This window comes from Glossina fuscipes, unplaced genomic scaffold, assembly GCF_014805625.2.
Source record: "Glossina fuscipes isolate IAEA_lab_2018 unplaced genomic scaffold, Yale_Gfus_2 1, whole genome shotgun sequence".
NCBI lineage: Eukaryota > Metazoa > Arthropoda > Insecta > Diptera > Glossinidae > Glossina > Glossina fuscipes.
Window position 1 is genome coordinate 27,136,619 of NW_023998415.1, and position 22,091 is coordinate 27,158,709.

Below are 22,091 nucleotides of genomic sequence, written 5' to 3' on the forward strand. Positions count from 1 at the left end.
AAAGTTGATATGTATTCTCGTTGAGGCGATATGACCATATTTTCGGTTATGCTCTACGGCCTCTAGGTTGTTCTTTCGTTAATTTTAATAAAGGTAGACTTCTCCTTAACTTCTTTAACATTATTCTACGGCAGCTGTCGACGGGGCTCTATAATCTTTTATTTTTTAGTGGGTCTCTTTGGCCAAATGCTCTCAGATAAGAATTATAAGAGCTTATAATTCCACGCCTAGGGCGTTGCGACAGTTTAGATCCTCTTATCTCAATTCCAAACGAAGACTTTCAACCTTCGCCGCGAATAGTGAGATTAGAACAACTACTTAGTATTGGGATGGAGGCATGATTATGGTATGTGTTATTTCCTTGCATACTAGTCTAGTTACCTTCTTGGTTCCTGCTTCTTTTTTATTTGTTATCCTATCTTTTCTTTATTGCTTAGTCTCTTTTATTTTTTTGTTCTCTTTACTTTCAATTTTCCTTTCCTCTGCTTTAGATCGTTTAAAAACATTTTATATTATTTTAGTTTATTATAGCACCTACGGTAGACATTGTAAATAAATAAATAAAGTAAATAAATGAATTTAATAGAATTAATTTTTGTACCAATCTGTTGACCAATTGTGAGCATGGAATGTAAGAAATTAAACCTTCTTGCCATATTAGTGGTTATCTTTGGTAGGAACGCTTATGTGTAAAGTGGTTCTTGAAACTGGCCTATCCGATGCAATATTTTTCATCAATTTAGTGTAACGGAACACTGCTATTCAATGGGTTTTTTTCCGAGAAACTTTGAAGATTGACTTTTTCATATAACGATTTTTTCAAATTAAAGCGTCATATGGGAGATGGCCGTAAAAATGTTATTTACTTTCGATAGAGTTTACTCAAGCAAAAGCACGTTAGTGCACCGATTTTCATCCCTTTGGCTGAACACAAACGACGTGGACGGCTTAAATCAATTTCGAATATAATAAAACGACGCACATATGATAAGTCTTTTTGGGTATTGCACACATCCATCTGCTCAAACTTAATATACGCCATACTATAAGTGGTGTGGGATACAGAAACTACATTATATTATGGAATTGAACATTAAAGAAAAAATTGTTTACGTTTGGTTTAAAAATAGAATGTATTTAATAAGTATTTGTATATAAATGCATGAAATAACTAATAATTGTACATAAATCAAAATTAGAAACATTTATAAGTAATTTTACTAAATTAAAATTATTTGGCTTTTAACAGTGATTTCATACATACATAATCAAAAGTTCCATGTAGTGTTCCATCTTTTATAGCAGCAATAGTATTTAATGATTACGTCTGTATGACGCGCAAATTAATTTGCACTTTCTATGTGGTATAAACGTTCACAATTAAAGCGATTTAAGTAAAGAAAACTTTAAGAGTGTACAATAAGTTCTACTTTCTTATAAAGTTCGTAATTTCTTTTTTTTAAAATTCATCATGACGAGCAAGAGCTTCGCCAAAATCGGTGGCTTGAGAACCTACGAAAATATCGTATTTGTCAAGAATTTCAGATTTAGTTAATTTTTCATCGTTATCTGCATCGGCTTCAAATATCAGGTGCATTGCTTCGCTTTCAGCATGATCAAAATCTTTAGGTACAACCCAAGCACGCACTTCCTCGCGATCTAGAAAACCGTCTCCGTCAACATCGCGAAATTTAATGAATGTATCTCTTTCGCTGGTCACCCACTCTGGCTCTTCTTCATTAGGTTCCGCAGCGCGATACATGTCTCCAATATATTCTTCGGCAGATATTTTACCATCTTTGTTCTTATCAATATCTTCAATGGTTTCGTCCAAAACTACATCACGCATTAGCGGATGCTCTTCAGGATGTAAGAATGCAGTAAATTCTTCACGATTCAGCGCGTCATCCAAATTCTGATCGGCTTGAGCCCAACGGCGCCGATCGCGGCCGAGCATACTTTTATATGATATACCATTCTCTTCATGTTCTTTTTCCTCCTTCGTTAGGCTGTCCATAAAACCGTAGACATTTTTTTTGTATATTTCCCATGGTATAGTGTCGCTATTGTTTGAATTATGATGTTTCCATTGGCGCCCCACATCTTCATCAATGTAACGACGCTTAGTATATAAAATCCATTGTTTTAATTCGTACATTGTAATAAACCCATCCTTATCTTCATCAATTTTATCCACAATTATACCAAGACGTCGTCTACTTTCCTCCGGAGGTAATTGATCGAATGATTTGGCCTCATCTTCGCCCAAGAATTGCTCATGGTCATACTGAGGATTATGTTTATTATCATCAAAATGAGCAGCGTGCAGGGAATCGTGCTCTAAAGGATTATGCGGCGATTTAATCATATCATCTCGCTTTGGTATTGCCCAGGCAACGACAACGACCGCCACTAAGATTAAAATGAAAACCGACGCTTTAAGCATTCCGTAATTTTGTGCAATTTCCTCTTAAATTAAATTGATACTGGATGAATCCACTGCATTAAGAATTTTTTTTAACTTAAGTGAGTATTGCTAAGATGTTGCTCTTCTCTCTTTCTGTTTATTATTAATTTGTTATAAAATGGTGAGCATATTAATTTTATCATTCTGCTTATAACTAAACAGTACATATATTTAATTACGGTTCGTTTACTATCTTCTTGTATATATTTTAAATATATTGAAAAATCTATATTATTGAAAGTGAAAATTGTGCTTTTACACTTCCCAAAAAAAGTGTTAAGTTGAAATATTTCGCTATGATTATGACTATAGTCAAATCTCACGAAGAGAAGTATTGAACTGTTTGTTCGAACGTATCAAATAATCATTTGATAGGCGGGTTTCGTGCACAATATATGACATCACATATGTTAGATATGCGCACTTGGTGGGTATTTAAGATTCGTCTCAATTTATGAGTACGTTTTTTTATTTATTTAGGGTTACCAGTTCTTACACCCATGCGTCTACTTACGCCTTTACATCATTTTGCGTTCCATTAATCCATAAACGTTTTCAATTATTGAATTATCTTAGATTCCAGAACACAATGAAAAATTGAGAGTACTCTCTACTATCAATATACTTTTAACATCTCAAATCAGCATATTATCAACTAGCTACCTAGAACCAGCCATAACTATTCAAAAACATTTGACCGTCTATACGGTGAACAAATAAGAGAACACACAACGACGCCGAATGGGGCTGCAATCTTGCCGACTTTTTGCAAGACTTTGTGGGAAGTGGTAAATCATAGGGGGACGACATAATAACGCTTCGCTTATTTCTCTAGTGCGGGGGGAGGCTTCTAAATTATACATTTTTCATGAAATAGGAGATAAATTTAGTTTATTAAGGTTCGTATATATGTATATGTCCTCCAGACGTGATAATATAAGCGAAGCTTCATTGTGGCAACAGCTTCATTGCTGCTAACCCAATGAATCTTCGCTTTGTTCTCAGACGTGAAAATAAAAATTGAACGCATGATAAACAATGTAAACGGACATAATAAAATCACGGTTTACATTAAAGTTTCGCTTATATTCTCACAAATTAAGTAAAATTTACGTGGTTGTCTCATATCTGAAAGTTAGGTTTTGTTCGCGGCCAAACTGATAATCGATAAACGTTTTTCGTCCTAATCGCATAAGACTTTCGTGTGATTTTCGTTGCTTTCATTCATACGTAAATGAAAAAGCAAAGAAAATGGGCAAACTTTTGTTTATATACAATTGTGGCTGTTAAAATCCGAAAGAGAACAGCTGGTGCTCCTCTTTGATAAGCACACAAACAACCCAACTACTTGCGAGTATTTTGCGAATAAATTGGAAAAAGACGAAAAAATTGATAGTAAGCATACAATTATACATTTTATATAGTTTTTACAAAATGCAAAAAATAAAAATATATATAAAGTGGAAAAAGACTGCGTATAGAAGAAATTTATGACTTAATTAATTATAAGGGAAAAGCGTGTAAGTAAAATAGATTTCAGTGCATTTTCTAAACTGGCTAAGCTAACAATCGTACTATTTGTTAAAACAATATATTTAAGCCTTTTTGTTCGCGTACCTCGCCGCCGTAATGATGATGATGATTCGCCAACCAAATGGTCTATGTCATAAATTATAATAATATGTTCTTCACTTATGTCTCAGGGGACAAATTTAAAAATTTGCGAAACGAACATCTAATGGTGATAACGGTTAAAACGAGGATTTAATCAAGTGAATTTTATTTACTGGTTTTGCGCCGTCCTGTTGTCGTTTAAGGAGTTTTTTATATTCGAGGTAAAAAAAAAAAGAAGAATTGTTAAGCTTTGTTTAAGTTGCTTTTGTTTTTAATTTAATTAAATATTTGAATAATTATCGAAAGGCAAATAATATGTAATAGAAGGATGTAATCATTATATTATATGAGTGGCCGCCAAAAAACAAAAACGCACTATGCGACAGGGAATTGTAAAAATTTCTGCAAGATATAAGTTGTAAAGTGCGGGCAATTTCAATTATAAGTAGTGTACGCTGGCGTTAACCACGGCCCTAACGAGTAGCCACTATCGCCTAAAATTTGCAATTGAATTATGAAGATACATAGTGCTTTAATTTATTTTACTGCTTACCAAGTAGCCAAGCCTTACTATGATCGTATTCCCAATGGTCTTCATATATGCGAGTCGTGGTTTGATCCCGTTTATGTAAAATCAAACGCCAATATTTTTATTTCATAGTCGCAAACCTATGAATAAATAACATACAAGAAAGCGTGCACGAATATGTAGATTAACCCACCAACATTCCATTTAAACTGTGCCTTTCGGTCGATGGGAAGTGCTTCGTTTTATGCAGGCTTTTGAAAACAAACCCGTCAGTTCCGTTTACGCATCCATTCATTTCATTATTTATTTTCAAAATTGCAGCAGTTTTCTGTTATAAATGAAACTCTGAACAACACTTTTGCTTACGCATATGTTGACAAATACAAGAAAGTGTTTTTAACAGCTGTTGCGCTTATGTGTTGCACAACAACCGATAGTTAACCAATAATGTTGAATGCTATCACATACGCGATGTCAAACCAGCCGAAGCATGGAAACATAATCTAACTTTCATCCTTCCTCCATCGTTTTTTACTTACATATTCCTATATATATATATATATATATATTTATTAAATTTTCTCTTCCACTCCTGTATGCCACATATGTTTTCCTTTTATGCTCATTTATGAACAAATAAAAAGCAGGTCCAGTATATAAAAAGTTTTACCTTCAGTATTTATTTATTTATTAATTTAAATTTTTTTGCGAGTTACCCGTTTAAAAATTATTTATATTTTCAAAATTGTTATGTCTATAAATTTCGTGCCAGCAAGCCTTTGTGTGGCTCATCCAACTGCCTCAATTGTGGTATCTTTACACACACTTCAATACTATCATCTTCATAGGTCGCTTGGAGTGATAAATGATCTCTTGCCAGTTTTTAGTGGACGCCAAGGTTGGGCACAAACGTTGGCTGTTCTTCCCAATTTCTTTGGGCTGAGAAAAATGTTTAAAAATTGTAGTTAGATTTTCGAAATAATAAATAGTAGTAATGTCGTTTGTAAATATTAGAAACAATTTACTTGCTTATTTTGAAGTAACGCTAGGGGGTCAGAAGCATTCCGCGAAGCCTTTCTCGCCCGTCTTATGAGGAGCCTTTTTTCTGCGTCGAGGATGTCATTGTTCTTCTCCTCAATGACCGACCATAAAAGGGGGTAAGGACATTGCCTTGGAAATGCACACATTGGTGAACATTGCTTAATTTAGCTCGATACTTAAAAAAAGAATTTACTTACATTTGCCAAATTTTTTTTTTCGTTTACTTCACAATTCACAAATGTAATTTTGGACACACCTTATTTTTTCTAAATTTTCCTAAATTTTTGAATAATTAATTCATTTTCTAACAGTTGTTTATATTTTTCCTTTGCAGCTGCTTTTTTACAAACGCAACTCTGAAAGAGAGATATATAATGTGCTCTTATCTTGATTTTATTGCCATTAAGAGGACTTTCAAGAAACCTTGAGAAAAATAGAGATGGATTAGCTATAGTTTTTTATGAAAATTAACTTTGTGATCGAATCTGAACATGCTTTTATATTCATATTTTTTTTGTTTTATATATAAACACTTGAAGCTAACTTACTTTCTCATTTATTTATTTATTTGAAACGAAATTTAAGAAGATAATAATAAATAAAATTTTACAATTCAAAATCTCGACACGAAACAGTACATACATTTTTTTGACTTAGGGTATGTCTAAATTTATATTATTCTATATGATATTTTAGTATAGGTAAAACAATTAAAAATTTTTGTATAACACAGTTTCAATACAGCCTGGTAGGAATACTACCGCCCTAAGTGGCGCGGATAAACACGCGAATTAGAGCGAAGCGCAATGTGTTACTATACCATTAAACAGGAAAAAGCTTGCGTACGTTGTCGAATAATTATGCGAATAAAGGCGACGATAACGATTATAATGATCTAGAAGTAAGTGATATAACTGGTTATTAAATTAAATATGTGTGCGGTCTCTGAAGCTTCCTTCTCATCCTTCGGTGATGGGAGGAAAATATGCAAAACTATATATATTATTAACTTAACATTGTAAAACATTCGCTTAGTTGGTATCAAAAATGAACAACTGTACAAACCAAGGGCAAGAAAGAAATTGTTTTAGGTGTGTTCTAGATAAAATTTCAACAATTTCACTCAGCATTATTTTGAAATTTAAAAATTCGCAATTTTGATATTTGAGAAGTTTTGCACTTTAATGTTAACTTCATATTGAATTAATGGTTCTAGGGACTATTACGCATATCAGATATCGCATTTACAATTGTGTATATATGTAAGAGCATATAGAAGAAAAGGCATTAATCTGAAATCAGTCATTAAATATACAAAGGATAGCATCGAGAAACACACGAGTTTAAGACGTAACTACAATTTTTTGCGACTACATATTTTCTGTTACGGCAGTAATCAACAGGTACGTACATAATTTCGGAAATTATTTTTCACTAATATTCCGCGATAAAAAACTTAAACTGTACTCGGCATTCAGAATTCCATAGAAGTCTGTAGAATTCCATATAAACGATTAAGCTTTTTGTTTTCATAACAATGTAACGGGCGAGGCTTATGGGTAATCTTCAATCATTTAAGTGTAATGAAAAAGAAAAGTAAGAATAGCCTCGGAAAAAAACATTCCAACTTAATGTAAACTCTTCATGTTTTAAGTCTGCTTAATAACGATTCAAAAATTTTTCCGTTTTAATATGGTAACATTAGTTTGTTTATGTTAGTTTTTTATATGAAAAGTAAATGAGTGCAAATGGCTCCGACTGTTGATGATTTGTGATATCGTAACATCTAATTGGAGGAAATGTGTAGAAATTTAGTTAGTTGGAAAATTTTTAATTTTATCAAGCGTTGAACTTTGTTCGCTTAGTTTAAATTTACGTATAAATTTTATCGCGTATCGAGATGTCAAGCGCAGCCATGCAAAACGCAGTCGAGTGTTCAATTATGATCCAAATAGACTACAAATCTTATTCACTGGTATCATTTTTTACTTAGATTCTTCTGTGGCAAAAGCATCTGAATTTGACGAATAACAGCTGTTTTATATAAATTAATGGCATTATCGTAAAACTGCTGATTTGTAATTACGATATTTTTTTATAATTTGTGAAGAACATTTGCATTTATTTGACAACTCAGCTAAGTGATTACTAACTAACTACAATTACTAACTAGTAATCGAACGAAGTTAGTAATGTGTGAGAAAAGTGGAATGAAAGAAGAAGCTGAATATAATATTTTAAATTATAATTAAAATAATAGTAAATGAACTTAATTAGAATAAAAGATAATTGAATTGTTTAAAAGGTTAAGTGAAATAATTATTAATCATCTGGTGGTTGTATACAGAAACAAAAGTGAATAAAGTCACAAGGAATTAGTAAATCTATTCACTTCGTTTAAGTTAAATAAGTAAAATACAAAGATCTTTCTGGTATTTATCTTTTGTCTCTTTATGACAATAATATATAGTTACACAGATTCTAAATTGTCGAAACTGTTCAATCGATTAACTGCGGCCAAATACCTTTTAATGCAATGGCGGTGGGTGGTGCCATACGTCACATTCGTCCAGTACCTGAGATAAAAGAGGAAAGTTTTCAGCATTCTTTCAAACAGGTATAAAAGCTGTTTTCTGTATTTTATGCGAAAACTATATTGGTAAGTATTTATCAATATTTTCAATCAAATAGACACAGCGGAAAGATGACATAAGTAGGCTTAAACCACCAAAACTGAAACCGCGCTATGATTCTAATTGTAATCGTAAGCATACAGCACATGCAATATCTTTTCGCGGTGAAGAGGACTCTTGCTGGGATACGGACTCTCTCTTACTTTGCGCTACTTATGATCCTTCGGTTAACGAAACATATTTTGAGCAGTGTTTTACATGTTTGGCGAAAATCGGTGAAGGATCTTTTGGTGAAGTTTTTAAAGTACAGTCTAAGGAGGATGGTCGCTTGTACGCTGTAAAAATGTCCAAACAATTATTTCGAAGTGAATTGTACCGTCAAGAACGTTTAGAAGAAGTGCGGCGTTATGAACAATTTTCGGGACATGCAAATTGTGTGCGTTTCTATCGCGCTTGGGAGCAAAAAGATCGCTTATACATGCAAATGGAATTATGTCGAGAAAGCTTAGAACGCTATTTGGAAAGAAAACGGCACATACCCGAGGAAAAAATTTGGTCGATATTGTTAGATTTGTTGTTGGCTTTAAAAAGTTTACATGATCGCAATCTTATTCACTTAGATATTAAACTGGATAATGTATTGATTGGTGACGATGATAACTGTAGATTGGCTGATTTTGGTTTGGTCATCGACGTGGATAGAGCGAATCGTCATCAAGCAACAGAAGGTGACTCGCGTTATGTAGCGCCAGAGATCATGATGGGTGAATTTTCAAAAGCGGCGGACATATTTAGTTTGGGTATTGCAATATTGGAGCTAGCATGCTTTTTAGAATTACCTGCCAATGGCCCCTTATGGCAGCAACTGAGAAGTGGGCTTTTGCCAGAGGATTTCATTAAAACTATTTCGGAAGATTTAAAGTGTATAATTAAACAGATGATGACACCAAATCCTTCACAAAGACCTACAGTTGATCAACTATTAAGTCATAAAAAGTTTGCTAAAATGTTGCCAGGAAGGAAAAGACGAACGAATTGGGAATTAGTTAGTAAAATGGTAAGTATTTTTAGCGAACTGGCATAAGCTTACTATAATTGTAAATGATTTATTGCAGAAAAAAACAGTCCGCATATCAAGTCGTTTGGTTTGGCTAAAATGGTGCAAATTAAAGAATGTAGTTTTTCGATTTTTTTCTTGTATTCTATCGGTATTCGGTATACGCGATGTAAAACATATGAAGCCCTCCAGTGCAAATAAATTGAACAATAAACACTCCACTGCTCGTTCCTACTTAGTATCGTCAACTCCAACAGGGTGTATATCGAAGGCAAAGGCTCGAATTGATTTTCAATTTGATGGCGATATCACTGAAATAAACCATGGTGCTTCCTGTCATTCACCAAATGAAATGATTTCCAATTCTACGCCAGTTAATCGTAATCAATGCTCTTTCCGTATAAGAAAGGATTTAAGTAAAACAAAATTTAAGTGAGTACATGTGCGCACATAATTTTCAAACAACACACTTACCCAAGAAAAACTTTAATTATTTTACAGTGATGAAAGTGGTTCCTTTTTGGATAAAAGTACTTTCGATTACTTGGATGATTGGGAATCTGATTCTCAAAGTAGTTTTCGCAAATCTTTCGATATTTCCGCACTTCGCAGAAAAAAACTTTTTTTCAAATTTGATGATGACACTGATTAATCTTTATATTTCTATATATAGCTTTGTTAATGTTCCTTCTATTTGTTAATTGTTGTATGATTATGTTTTGGCTTATCAATGGAATTTATTTTGTTTAATTGCATATATACCACTAGTTCACTTTTTATTTGATTTTCTTATTATATTAGTTATTACTATCTACTCTAACGTTTTCATCATGTTTTTGCACTGTAATATCGAAGGCTGAGATATAACAGTTCAATACATAATCCAAGACCTTTTTGTTATGTATGGATTTTATTGATCATCAATACGTTTATAAACATTACTGTTATATTTAATAAACAATTATTTGCTATATATAAATACATAAATACATACATACATACATACATGCATACATACATACATACATACGTACACGTGTATTTATATATATATTTTAGATAATGTGATATCTTATATAACAAAAGAAACCAGATATTTTTGAAATATGCATATACGAGATATGTTTATGTTGAATAGATAAGTAATTATTGCAAACGAAATTATTATTTTTAATAACGCATTGTTTCCTCTTTTTATTTTGTAATATATATAGCTAAAGTTTTTTTGCTTATTTTGTCAAAATGGCGTTAAATTTTTCCATTTTATAGAGAGAATAGATTATATATTGAAAATAAAAATTTTTCCCTATTTCGATTTTTGACATCGATCGGCAGTGACTTTTATTGTTTAATTAATCTGCTTGCAAATGGTCGCTGGCAGCCACTAAGTGGTCTGGGAAGAAAATAAAATTTGAAATATTCTCACCTTCACATGTAAACAACGATAATTTAACATCACTCGACGATGGAACGAACAAATGAAATCGTAAAAATTCCATGGATTCCAATATGATATCTTTTTAACTGGTTCTTATATAGTTCTTAAGATGTAACGACATTGTCAGTTTTTTAGAAAATCAATTTTTTTTTATTGGCCTTATAGATGTCTTCTAGATTCTAAAATACAGAGGAAAGAGTTCATTACCTAAAAGAAATTGTTTTCTTTAAACTTCGAGCTAGAGTTAATCTCCTCAAAAGGGAACAGCACAACTGATTTTATAGTACATCTATTAGCATAATTAACTAAATTCTAAGACTTTGCCTTATCGTCATTAGTACTGTAACTCCTTCTGTAGTCACAGCTTAAATCGGGAACCTGTCAATCGTAAGCCTCATCCCTCACAATCCACACTATCAACAGCAATCAACTTTTCGAGTCTACATATTTACAATATGCGAACACCAGCATACCTAAACTATTAACAATGGAGAAATAATTGCGCATAATACTTTCAAAATCACAATACAAAGAGAATGAAGAAAAATTCAGTTTTGTTATTTTACTCTTTACTTTAGAAAAACAGATGCTCTGAACATTCTAGAATATGCGGAAGAAAAATTTCGGGATTTTGTTCGAAGCGCTTTAAAGATTCCTCACGTGTAAAAAAATACCTGTTGGGAAGTTATAGGCCAATACCTTTTATTTTATAATCTAACTTCTTTAATATACTAACAGCTGCAAGATATTCATTTAAAAGGTTATCCAAACGAAAAATTACCTTAGAAAAGTTTCACATCGAGACTAACGATGACGCCACAGGAGGCTGAGAGTGACTCAAACCGTGTCACTGCCTTTGTTTGGAAATGAAAAATTTGCGTAAAAATTTTTGACGACATTTCCGACATTTTGTTCGTCATTTTGCTACAGGTAAAGTGTTTTCGCGGAAAGAGCCCGAGGATTAATATTTGAACTTGGAAGAAAGTATAATCCTGGGATAGCATAATATTCGAAAAAAATAATTAACAATATACTATAATAAAAAAAAAAAGCACGCCTATAATATATATCAAACACGATTTTTGAAACGGCGAGCAGAATCACTTCAACAACTACTTGAATTTTTGAATTTTTAATAATATATTTAAAATAACATTCTTATTATTATCATTATTATTATTAATAATAATTATTATTACAATAACATTCTTAAAATGAGTACGCCAGGGATTTTGCACAAAACTCGTTATTCTTGGAACTGCATACGTACTTCTTCAATTATCTGATTACAGACATTTAGATTATGCGTTTTTTTCTTTTTTCAGATTTAAAGCCGCAGAGCCATTTAAATTGGGGAAAATGATTCTTACGTTGACCCATAAGGTATAGTGCATTTTTCTCCCGTTTCTATCGTAATATCAGTAAATATACTTAAATGACTTTATATGTAAGTAGATGTTTATAAATGCAAGAAAATCACAATTATATCTTAATGATTTATCATTACGTATAAGAATAGTATTTTTAGTTCAGCTTGCAAGCTAAAGAAAGATTTTTGAAAAAAAAAGGAAAAATTAAAATAGTTTGGACTGTCCGGCATTTCTGAAATAGTCATTAAATTATTTATATAATTAGGCGCAAAAAAAAAGCAATGTATTTATTTATAAATTTAATGCTAAGTGTTAGAAGCATTTACTGTTAACATTGATTTGTAGTCCGTCTGTCTATTTATTGTTGACTTTAGACGGTATCAGGAACACCAGACGGTAAGCTTTAATATGCTTTAAAAGACCTTGTTTGCTTGTTTAGTTATTCGACATAATCCACCTATAAATATGTACACAATAGCAAAGGCTTTTTCAAATATTTTCTTAACAACTTATAGGAAAAGATTTTGATTGGAAATTTACACTTTGGAAACACGATGTCGAATGGTCCAGTGATAATGTCGCAATCAATAAAAATAGTTATGATTTTAATAATGTTTCCATGAAACGCAAGATATTCATGATTGACTTTAAATCGAGTATAAGTCTCAAATTGTTAATAAAAATAAATAATTGAAAAAAAAAAATGCACGAAAGATTTTTGACCAAAATTCAATAAAAGATATATAAAAATACCTTAACAATATATAAAAATAAAAATTTAAAAGTTATTTCCAAATTTTTTTTTATTATTTATTTATTTTTTTTTTTCTTATTAAGTTTAATAGTATCGAAATTATTTCAAAAAACTTTTTTTTATATATATGTTTTAAAAACAAAAAAAGAATGAAATACTTTAGAGACAACTTTCGCTACAAGTATACAATTAGAGTATATATGTATGTATATATATATATATATATATATATATGTATATACGTATATAATAAAAATGCACAATGCAATGCAAATACTCTTTAAGATAATGCGTTAAGCAATTAAAATTCCTTTATTTAAAGAAATTGGAAAAATAAAATAAATAAAAATAAATGACAAAAAAAAAACAGAAAACATATTATAATAAATTAAAAAAATAAAAATAGCTTTTCTGTGTCGTTAAAGACGAAAGAAAAAAAAAAAAAACAAAAAAAATTAAAAACGAGAGCCCTTAATAGGACTATATAAAATAAACGTATAGTTGCATATACGTTTATAGATATCAGAGTATATATGCGCGTGCATACGCATATGCGGAGAGTAGTCAACTAAGGTGTTGCTTAAGTAGCCAAGATTACACAATTTCTACCTGAATATTCAGCAGGAAGTTATCATATGTTGGTTTATTTTAATATATACATATATACATGCACGCATACCTTTTTGACAACGTGAACGTATTGCAACCAGAAACTTGCAAAGCATAAAAACTTATTTAAAGGGTACAATGTGCTTTAGTATGCTTCAGTTAAAACGACATCTATCTATGCATATATATGTAGATGTGTGTGTGCGCCGCATACGATACGCTACGTACATATGTTTTTAACCACTAAATTGAGTTGAATCACCTTTAAGTGAAAGTGAATTTTGCGAGCAGAAACACATACTAATCGTTTTGCACATTTGACTGATTCACCATTGTTATGTCGTTACTCGATATCTTAGTGGTTCCTTTTTTTATACCCATCACCGAAGAAAGCGGCTACATTCATTTTGCCATCTATTTGTAACACTAATTGCAAGAAGACTTCACAGATTCTATAAAGCTGCATGCATATGCATTCCTTAGTTGTTAGCATCAAATTCTCGATCGCTATAATCTGTGTATCCGTTTGTATAAATGTCTATAGTAAATTTTCTCATCGTCTTAAGGATAAAAACATCGACATCAAACTCGGAAGAACTTGATATTCTTTTATATAGGTTAGTAATGGAAATGGCTTGAATTGGCTCAAGGACACGTTCGACATGAACGGAGAGCAATTCCTTTCTCTCATTACTCATCGATTATAACCGATAGAATATGAAAATTTCAATGTGTTTTCTACAAATATGACAAGATGAGCCACACCCACTCAATATTATAGTGTATCGAAATTAAATATTTTTCCACTTTATTTTTATATTCTTATATATATATATATATGTATATATATATATATTTTTTTTTTTGTTATGTTTGGGTAAAAACGATTCGGTCATAATTGAATATAATTTTCTTACTTGTTTTTTTCTTTGTTTCGCTTTTATTACTACATAAATATTTTGATTTTAGGTCTAAGTTTAATTTATACTAATTGCGTAAGCAATATGCAAAGTGTACCTAAAAATGTTAGTTCGGAAATAAGAAAACTCAAAAGTTTTATTACAAAATCGAGAGCGAATATAAAAAAAAGGCACTAAAATGTACGGATTAATATATTTACGCCTACTTACGCATAAATATATAGATAAATATAGATGACATTTTCTAGCTTGGAAGGAACACCGAAACCGAATTCCAAAAAATTGTTAAAAGTACTTCCGATAAGCATTTTGTATTCAAAGGTATTTTCATATAGATTTACGCGATGTCCACAAAAATATTTGACATTTTTATATGAACGGGATACGCTTCCAAATCCAAAAAAATATTTTTTCTAAATGCTAAACAGATCCCTTTCAGGGTATTTACAGAGCTATGTTAACGGAAATGTTAGTTGTCTAGCATCTAAAGGCCTTAAAGGTTATGATTAGAAACTCTACCTTTTAAAATCTCAACCGATATATATAAAAAAGTAAGAAAGTAATCTTCGGCTGGGGGCGAAACTTTCCATGCCCATCACCATTCAAATCGTTGATGCCTTCATTTCGTACCTTTATTCATTTGACTAAAAGGTATTGTTAAGAAACATTAATCTACCACTAATCTTAACATACTTACCTTGCGGCCTTCCACTGTCCAAGTCCTTTTATGTGCTACCCATATATCGCTGGCGTTATTAAGAAGAAATTAAGTGCCTTTCATAGTTGTAGTAGCTTTTTTTGGCGCGGCAATTTAAAATGGCCGGACATGTGAGAGAAGTGCGATGCTAGCGATAGGCAGGCAATGCTTCGAAAAAAGTATTTTTTTTAATATTTCACCAACAAATCTGTATTGTCTTTACAAAAATTCTCGGGGTTCATATGCAACACTCTATACTCCAGGGTCAGAAGTATTCACAGTCTGTTGCCTTACAAGTGCCAGACCGGAAACTTACTGTTATCATCGCAATTTCTTTACTCGTGTGGTTGTAGTCAATTATAAGCATTGACAATTTATACAATTATCGATCTATCCTCGTTGTTCGGTTGAGAGGATATGCTATGAATGAAATCTTTTTCTTATCTCTTAAAGGCAAAGCGTTGTTAGTTGGCTTTCTAATGACCGCAACTAGTAAATAACGATTTGTTACATTGTTTTTAAGCGCTTCGAGTACACATTCAGCGCATGAGTTAAGTCTGCTCGCTAATATATCATATAATTGTTTTTATGGATCATTGTTAAGGTCATTATTTTAAGCGAAGCTCAATAGATTTTGTTGATGTCAATCGAAAGAAAGGCTTTTTCGTTATTTGCTCAATCAATTGCCCCAAACGTTTAAATTATATGGTGAAAGTTTTGTATAATTATCTCTAAAAAGAAAGATATATATATATATATATATATATATATATAATTAATTTTTCATTCATTACGTTAATGCATTTCATTCATTCATTTATTTCATTTTCAATTAAATGAAAAAATAAAACCAATTAATGAATAATTAAATTAACTTTAGACCTTTAAAAACGATGACAATGATAATTCGATTACTTTAAAGTCTACTTTTAATTCACCTTTTGTCCTATCAATCAATTGCAATTGAAAATATTTCGTTTGAAGAGTACTTTTGATGATAATTTATTAGAAATAGGCGAGAGGGCTTTTCATCAGTTTCGAGGAGATAGAAAATTGACATTCATTCTTGTCACATTCATTCACCGTTGGAGTATCACGATCACGAACAGCATTCGATTCAACAAATGATAAGTATATGCACATATGCAGAACAAAAACAACAAGATCGCTTTCATCAGTCCGATAAGGATTCTATATATGTATTATAATCTTCGTGAAACGCACAATATTGCAAAAATTGAAAGAGAAAAACCTTCAATGGACTTTCTTGGTTGATGATTAGGATTAACATTTGAAGAAAAGTTTGAGCTGCTTGCAAAAAAACTGTAGTTTACAATCTATAATAGGAACTAATAGTGTAAAATTGACGGCGAATGCTTATTAGCGTTGCATGTCATTCGCCTACAAATACGGCCATAATAGGGCAAAAAACTCTACGACCTATAAAAAATATTGTAATAAAATTTATTATTATTATTATTATTATTATTATTAATTTCGCCAGAGAAATAAATTCTAAGACTAAACTCTTAAAAGCACTAGCATCTAAGGCTATCGGCTTTTATTATTAAAAACTCTACCGCACTTGAGATTCGAACCCACGACCATTGATTTGCTAGTCGAGATTCCTCGCCTTCGGCTACTCAGGCGGATAGTAATAAAATTTAATAGAAATATTTTCGAGGGTATTGCAATAGATTAATTAATTAAGAAGATTCCAATTGATCAATTGACACGCCCACAATTATGAAAACTCTTTTTAAGTTCTGTTTAACGTTATGATTGCGGGTTGGTTCCTACCCTCACAACGTGAATATAATATGTATATATATGTGCGTGTGTGTGTGTGTGTGTGTGTGATTCCACTAGCAATAAGTTCACGAAAAAAAAAAAAAAAAACACGAGCAGTAAACTGAATTCATTGATATGAACACATACTTCTCACCCTTTTACCTTTCACATATTGAATTATTTAGTAAGCAGAGTTCGTGGCTTAAGTCTTTTATATTAGGCATAGAGTTCAACAATAACGCGACCTGAACTAAATTTGTTTGCAACAAAAATGCATTCTACTTATTACGTAACATTTTACATTGAAAGCATTATAGATAGGCCAAAAGCTAAGATATTTTATGATCATTTTTATATCCACCGTGAACGGATAGAGGCCATGATCTGATTTGATTTCTCTACTCTTTGTTAGTAAGGGGATATGGGCATCGGTATATATACTTTTAGCATACTTTACGCTAACACGCTATCTATCGTTGTAAAACTTCTAATGTTAAATTTCTATGCCCAATAATGCGATCCAGCGTCGGAACGGGGTCGTTGGCGGGGCTATCTGGCAATAAAACGTTTACTTCCGTAAAATTTCTACCGACTTAGTTAACTTCACACCTATAATCAATATATCTAAACCTCGAATTTATATGGAATGTTGTGCAATAAGTATTGCTTTAGTCCCACTTCAAAACTTGATCAAGATACTGAGTCTTAAGTGCTAGCTAAATTTATTATCAGCTCTCTGTCTCGTGATTTCCAAGCGACATTTGCATACACGTATATCAGAATCATATCCGGTCATAAGTCATACTTACATTTAGTTTGATAGTGCAATTATGAGTTTATTTGAGCGAATTGCATCCTGTTGGTAGGATGGATAGCTTTGGAAAAAATCCAAGTTCTCTTCCACTTGGGCTATAAGAAGAAAGTTTTCCCATTAAGATGTTACGAACCACCAAATCAAATGCCTTCGTAAAAACATGCTACCAAGACCAGAGTAACCATTATCCAAGCATTCGCAAATATGGTTGACCAAATTGATGACAGCTTCATCTGTTCCACAGCCTTTTCTAAAACCACATTTATTCCAGAAATCTTACGTACTGTATATGCAGTACTTTCTTAAATATTTTATCAATTGTGGATAAGACAGATATTGACCGATAAGTTTCCATCGTACCTACATGAGCATCTTTTGGATGTCCAAAGGTATCAAAGGCTCGCAAAGATTCAGTTTTTATATCGGTCACCAAGCGACAAGTGTAAACCAATTCTATCATGGAATTTGCAAAATCTATTAAAAAAAGAGGAGAAAGATTTCATAGAAATACATGTTTGGGAAACGAAAAAGTTCGTGGCGTTTCCGTCAAATTTGAAATAAATTTTTTTAAAACCATCAAAGATGACCTATTGGTTAGCCTTTTGGCGGTTATTTTGTTTTTTTTTTTTTTTTTTAATAAAACCATTACCCAGCTCCGCCTTGTTAAAAGTAATATTACACATAATAGTGAATTTTTACAAAATTTTGGCTCATTCTCGATATACGTACGTCAAATACGTTCGCTTGATATAATAAATGTGGGACTGTTTTCTTTTCTTCTTAATTATCTATGCATTATCACTTATCTTATGTGGAGGGTGATGATGACACTAATGCAATTTATGGGAAAAAATGCCATGAAATCGTTTAAGAGGTCTATACGGCTTTTTTCCAATGTTTTTACCCATTAGTCCTTGGGATGTTACTTGCGTACCGCAAAGCATAATACTGCGACGCTTGCCAGTATGTCCAGCCTTTGGAGCAATCTACCACCAGTTGTCTCTCCCGCCATATATGAGTTCACAACGTTACCACCACCACCACCACCACCATCCCATTTATTCTCCCATCTTCTCTTTTTATAATCCTTCCTGCTCCCCACACGTATAGAGGGCATCTATTGAGTGACTGGTCATTCTGATTCTGACTGGATTCTGATTCACGACTGCATGGCGTCTTGGTATTTTCATTATTCCAAAGGCAGAGATAGAGAATCGAAATTTGCATTTCGTTTACCAGTAAGTAGTGCACCCAGTAATCGTGAAAGGGAAGGCATCTTAATTTTTCACATATTCTGATTAATAATAATAATGACAGATACTGCTGTGTAAATATTATCACGGAATTCGCTTTTCTCGAATATGATTCGTATCACTGGATTGTGGATATTGTTTTTAAGAGAAACACGCTGACAATCAATTTATTCAAGGGTAGAACTACACTTACACTTTACTCTGGCAATGCTCTCGATTTTTCAACTTTAATATTCTTTTCGACTCAAGTATTCTTGTCTTGTTGGCTAACTCTGCCTTTCGCAAATATTCTACATTTTTACAAGCATCTTACTATTACCTAAGTTCAGGGCTTCATTTTTAATCCGTTAAGCTGGTGACGTGCCGCAAATGTGCACTTGGGTTTTCCCTCTCTCGGCAATTTCCTTTTTGGGAGAATCAATTAGTTGGAATGAACTCGATTTGGGATTTCCGTAACAATATTTTAAACAAAAAAACTAATTCAATTATTAAACAATGTCTAGTTATGATTGCAATGAAGGGAAAGGGATGAGTGTTAAGGATGAGTGTTAAGGAATGACCTCAAGATAACTATAACTTTTTTATATCGTTAAGAGAGCTAACGATTTCAGACTCTTGTGTTCATTACTTCAATGAATATGTTGAAGAAATTTGAACAAATGCATTCATTATACGATAATAGCCCTTTTTAAAAGCTAAAGGTCTTTATTGTGTTATTCAGATTGCTTCGCATTTTTTAATTAAAACGTAATTAAAAATTTTATACGAAAATAAAAAGCTATCTAAAAAGTATATCTTAAAAAAAAAAAAAAAAAAAAAAAGAGAAAAAAAATAAAATATATATAGATGTTAATTAAAGTTTAAAAATATAACCTATAATGGGCAAATTTTTTGACCCGAATTGTACTCATTAGTTAGTTATGCGTTTTTTATTAAAATTTCTCATTAAATTGTTATTCTTTTAATATTAATAAAGCTGAGCATATTACACACAATACGCACACAATACGTATATAATAATTCGTATTAAATAAAATGTATGCATACAATTAAATAACACATATTACGTGATCAGTCACATATGCTTGTGCTTGTGTACCGATGGACATATGTACATAGTTTGAAGGTGATTAATGCGATTATGCATTTGTTTACAACATTAAAATGTCGAAATTTTCCAATTTATTTATTTTTTTTTCTCTGGTGACGTAATTCAAAAGAAAAAGAAAACAGAAGAGGCAAACAAGAAAGGTATATTCCTATTAAGGCGAATCTTTGATATCCACGTGATTAACATGTGAAGTATATGTGAAATATGATAAAGTATTTCATTAATAGTTAAATAATGTGGGCGTGTCACAATGGAATTTTACTTCATTTGTACGCCAAGAGCTCATTTATGAGCAAACCATTCCCATTTATGCCTAATACTTTTTAAAAGCCTTATTAAATACATGCGCTACACTTTATATGAATATCGTTAATAAAATGCAAGTTTCAGTATTATTTTGGATATGCTAAGGTGTCCATCGGTTAAGTATACAAATGCCAAGTTTCAGTTTTCTCTCTCTTCTAATTTTTAGCAGCATTTGAGCATTCGAGCAACGCAAGTTACGGCCTCACATTTGATTATCCTCTTCGCATATATCATGCGTAGTTTATATTAGACATACGAAAGAACAAATATGGCATAAGTCATCCTTTGGTGTCGGATACAGAAACATCATTTCATAGGAAAACTTATTATTATTGAAAATTTTATGACGTATACTACACAGTGAGTGACTGAGTATGTAGTAGGGTATGAATGTCAATGAAGACAAATATAATATAGAGATGGAAACTATCTCTTATGAAACTATATATATATATATATAAATATTAAAATTTGATTGAATTTCAATTGTTTACTTCATTCTTTTATTATTATTATTTATTTCTTCTCTTTTTTTTTTTTTTTTTGTTATGCTTAACCGGATTTGCTAGCAACTGTTTTTTATTGTTGATATGAAGAAAAAATTTAAATTAAATTTTAAGGCAAATATTTATTTAATTACATGTCTATGTACATTTCAGCTAGTTTGCTTATTTTACAAGATAGCAAAACGAAATTGAAAACGAAAAAGAAAAAGAAAACGAAAACGAAAAAATAAGAGAGAAAAAGAAAAAGAAAAAAATGTCAATACGTTCGCTTGAACAATTTTGGAATTTTTTAATTTGCTTTCGCGTCTTTATTTGTATGTTGTACGGCCACATACAGAATAACGCGTACATTCGTACAAATATATATATATATATATGTATATACATATACGATATAAATGATAGTGTTTACTTACATATATATTTATGAATGTATATAAATGTATGTATACATGTGTATGTATATATATATATATATATGCATGCGTATATGTATGCGTACATTCATAAACACATGATGCATATCATATAGCTGTAGTATGCCAGAAACTGGACCATAATAACATCACTTTCACTTGTGTTGTTGTTGGCCTTTGGTAGTGTTATTATATGGTGACTTGCATGTAGAGTAGATTAGTATACGCTCTTGTATAGTTATTGCCGATGGCGTTATTGTGTTGACGGTATTCCCTGAGAGTTGATCGTTTGCTTTTGAAATTCTACCTAAACGCTTCACTTTTGCTATTCAATTTTATTTATCCCGTATAATGCTGGTTAAGTCTGTCATGAAGTGTCTGCGTGAATTTACATACTTATGTTATATACTAACTACTACGACCAGTATCATGAAAACATTTTTTTTCTATTTTTTTTTTTTTTTTTTGTCTTTTTCTTTTTTTTTTCTTTTTCATTTTCATTTTGGAAGAGCGTACACAATTGCTTCGTTTTGTTTTTTTAGCATGACTTTTACTTTCTTTTTAGACTTTTTAAGAGATATGTATTTTCGTAAACAGCGGGGGTTACCTGCTTATATCTCCTTTTTTTCTGTGGGTCATAATTAGGTAATAATCTAGACATAATTTCATTGAATATTCAATTCATTAAAAATATTAATCTTTTTACGTAAAACGTTATTTTTTTACAATAAAAGGCAATTTGTTTATATGCAAAGGTGGTAAAGT

At 31.6% G+C, this 22,091-nt stretch overlaps 2 protein-coding genes across 5 annotated transcripts; one reads left to right on the top strand and one right to left on the bottom strand.

The window, feature by feature from the left end:
* Nucleotides 1-1,202: 1,202 nt before the first annotated feature.
* Nucleotides 1,203-2,631, bottom strand: LOC119631583 (calumenin). The gene has a single exon (XM_038023934.1). The coding sequence runs from the start codon at nt 2,444-2,446 to the stop codon at nt 1,460-1,462; it is 987 nt and encodes a 328-aa protein (XP_037879862.1). The 5' UTR covers nt 2,447-2,631; the 3' UTR covers nt 1,203-1,459.
* Nucleotides 2,632-7,815: 5,184 nt separating this feature from the next.
* Nucleotides 7,816-10,336, top strand: LOC119631372 (membrane-associated tyrosine- and threonine-specific cdc2-inhibitory kinase). 4 transcript variants are annotated; one of them, XM_038023515.1, is made up of 5 exons: nt 7,816-8,061; nt 8,122-8,268; nt 8,343-9,341; nt 9,400-9,773; nt 9,843-10,336. In XM_038023515.1, exons 2-5 carry the CDS (start codon nt 8,188-8,190, stop codon nt 9,991-9,993), a joined length of 1,605 nt encoding a protein of 534 aa, XP_037879443.1. In that variant the 5' UTR covers nt 7,816-8,061; nt 8,122-8,187; the 3' UTR covers nt 9,994-10,336. The 4 variants fall into 4 exon arrangements, with proteins under 4 accessions (XP_037879443.1, XP_037879444.1, XP_037879445.1 ...); XM_038023516.1 differs by having other exon boundaries at nt 7,816-8,052; XM_038023517.1 differs by having other exon boundaries at nt 7,816-8,006.
* The last annotated feature ends 11,755 nt before the right edge of the window (nt 10,337-22,091 follow it).

What these genes read in the sequence shown, in the direction of transcription:
- LOC119631372 (XM_038023515.1), top strand. Translation starts at nt 8,188, where the DNA reads ATGGCGGTGGGTGGTGCCATACGTCACATTCGTCCAGTACCTGAGATA. An exon ending in TTCAGCATTCTTTCAAACAG is followed by an intron (nt 8,269 to 8,342) that starts GTATAAAAGCTG and finishes TCAATCAAATAG; the next exon opens with ACACAGCGGAAAGATGACAT. An exon ending in GGGAATTAGTTAGTAAAATG is followed by an intron (nt 9,342 to 9,399) that starts GTAAGTATTTTT and finishes GATTTATTGCAG; the next exon opens with AAAAAAACAGTCCGCATATC.
- LOC119631583 (XM_038023934.1), bottom strand. Translation starts at nt 2,446, where the DNA reads ATGCTTAAAGCGTCGGTTTTCATTTTAATCTTAGTGGCGGTCGTTGTC.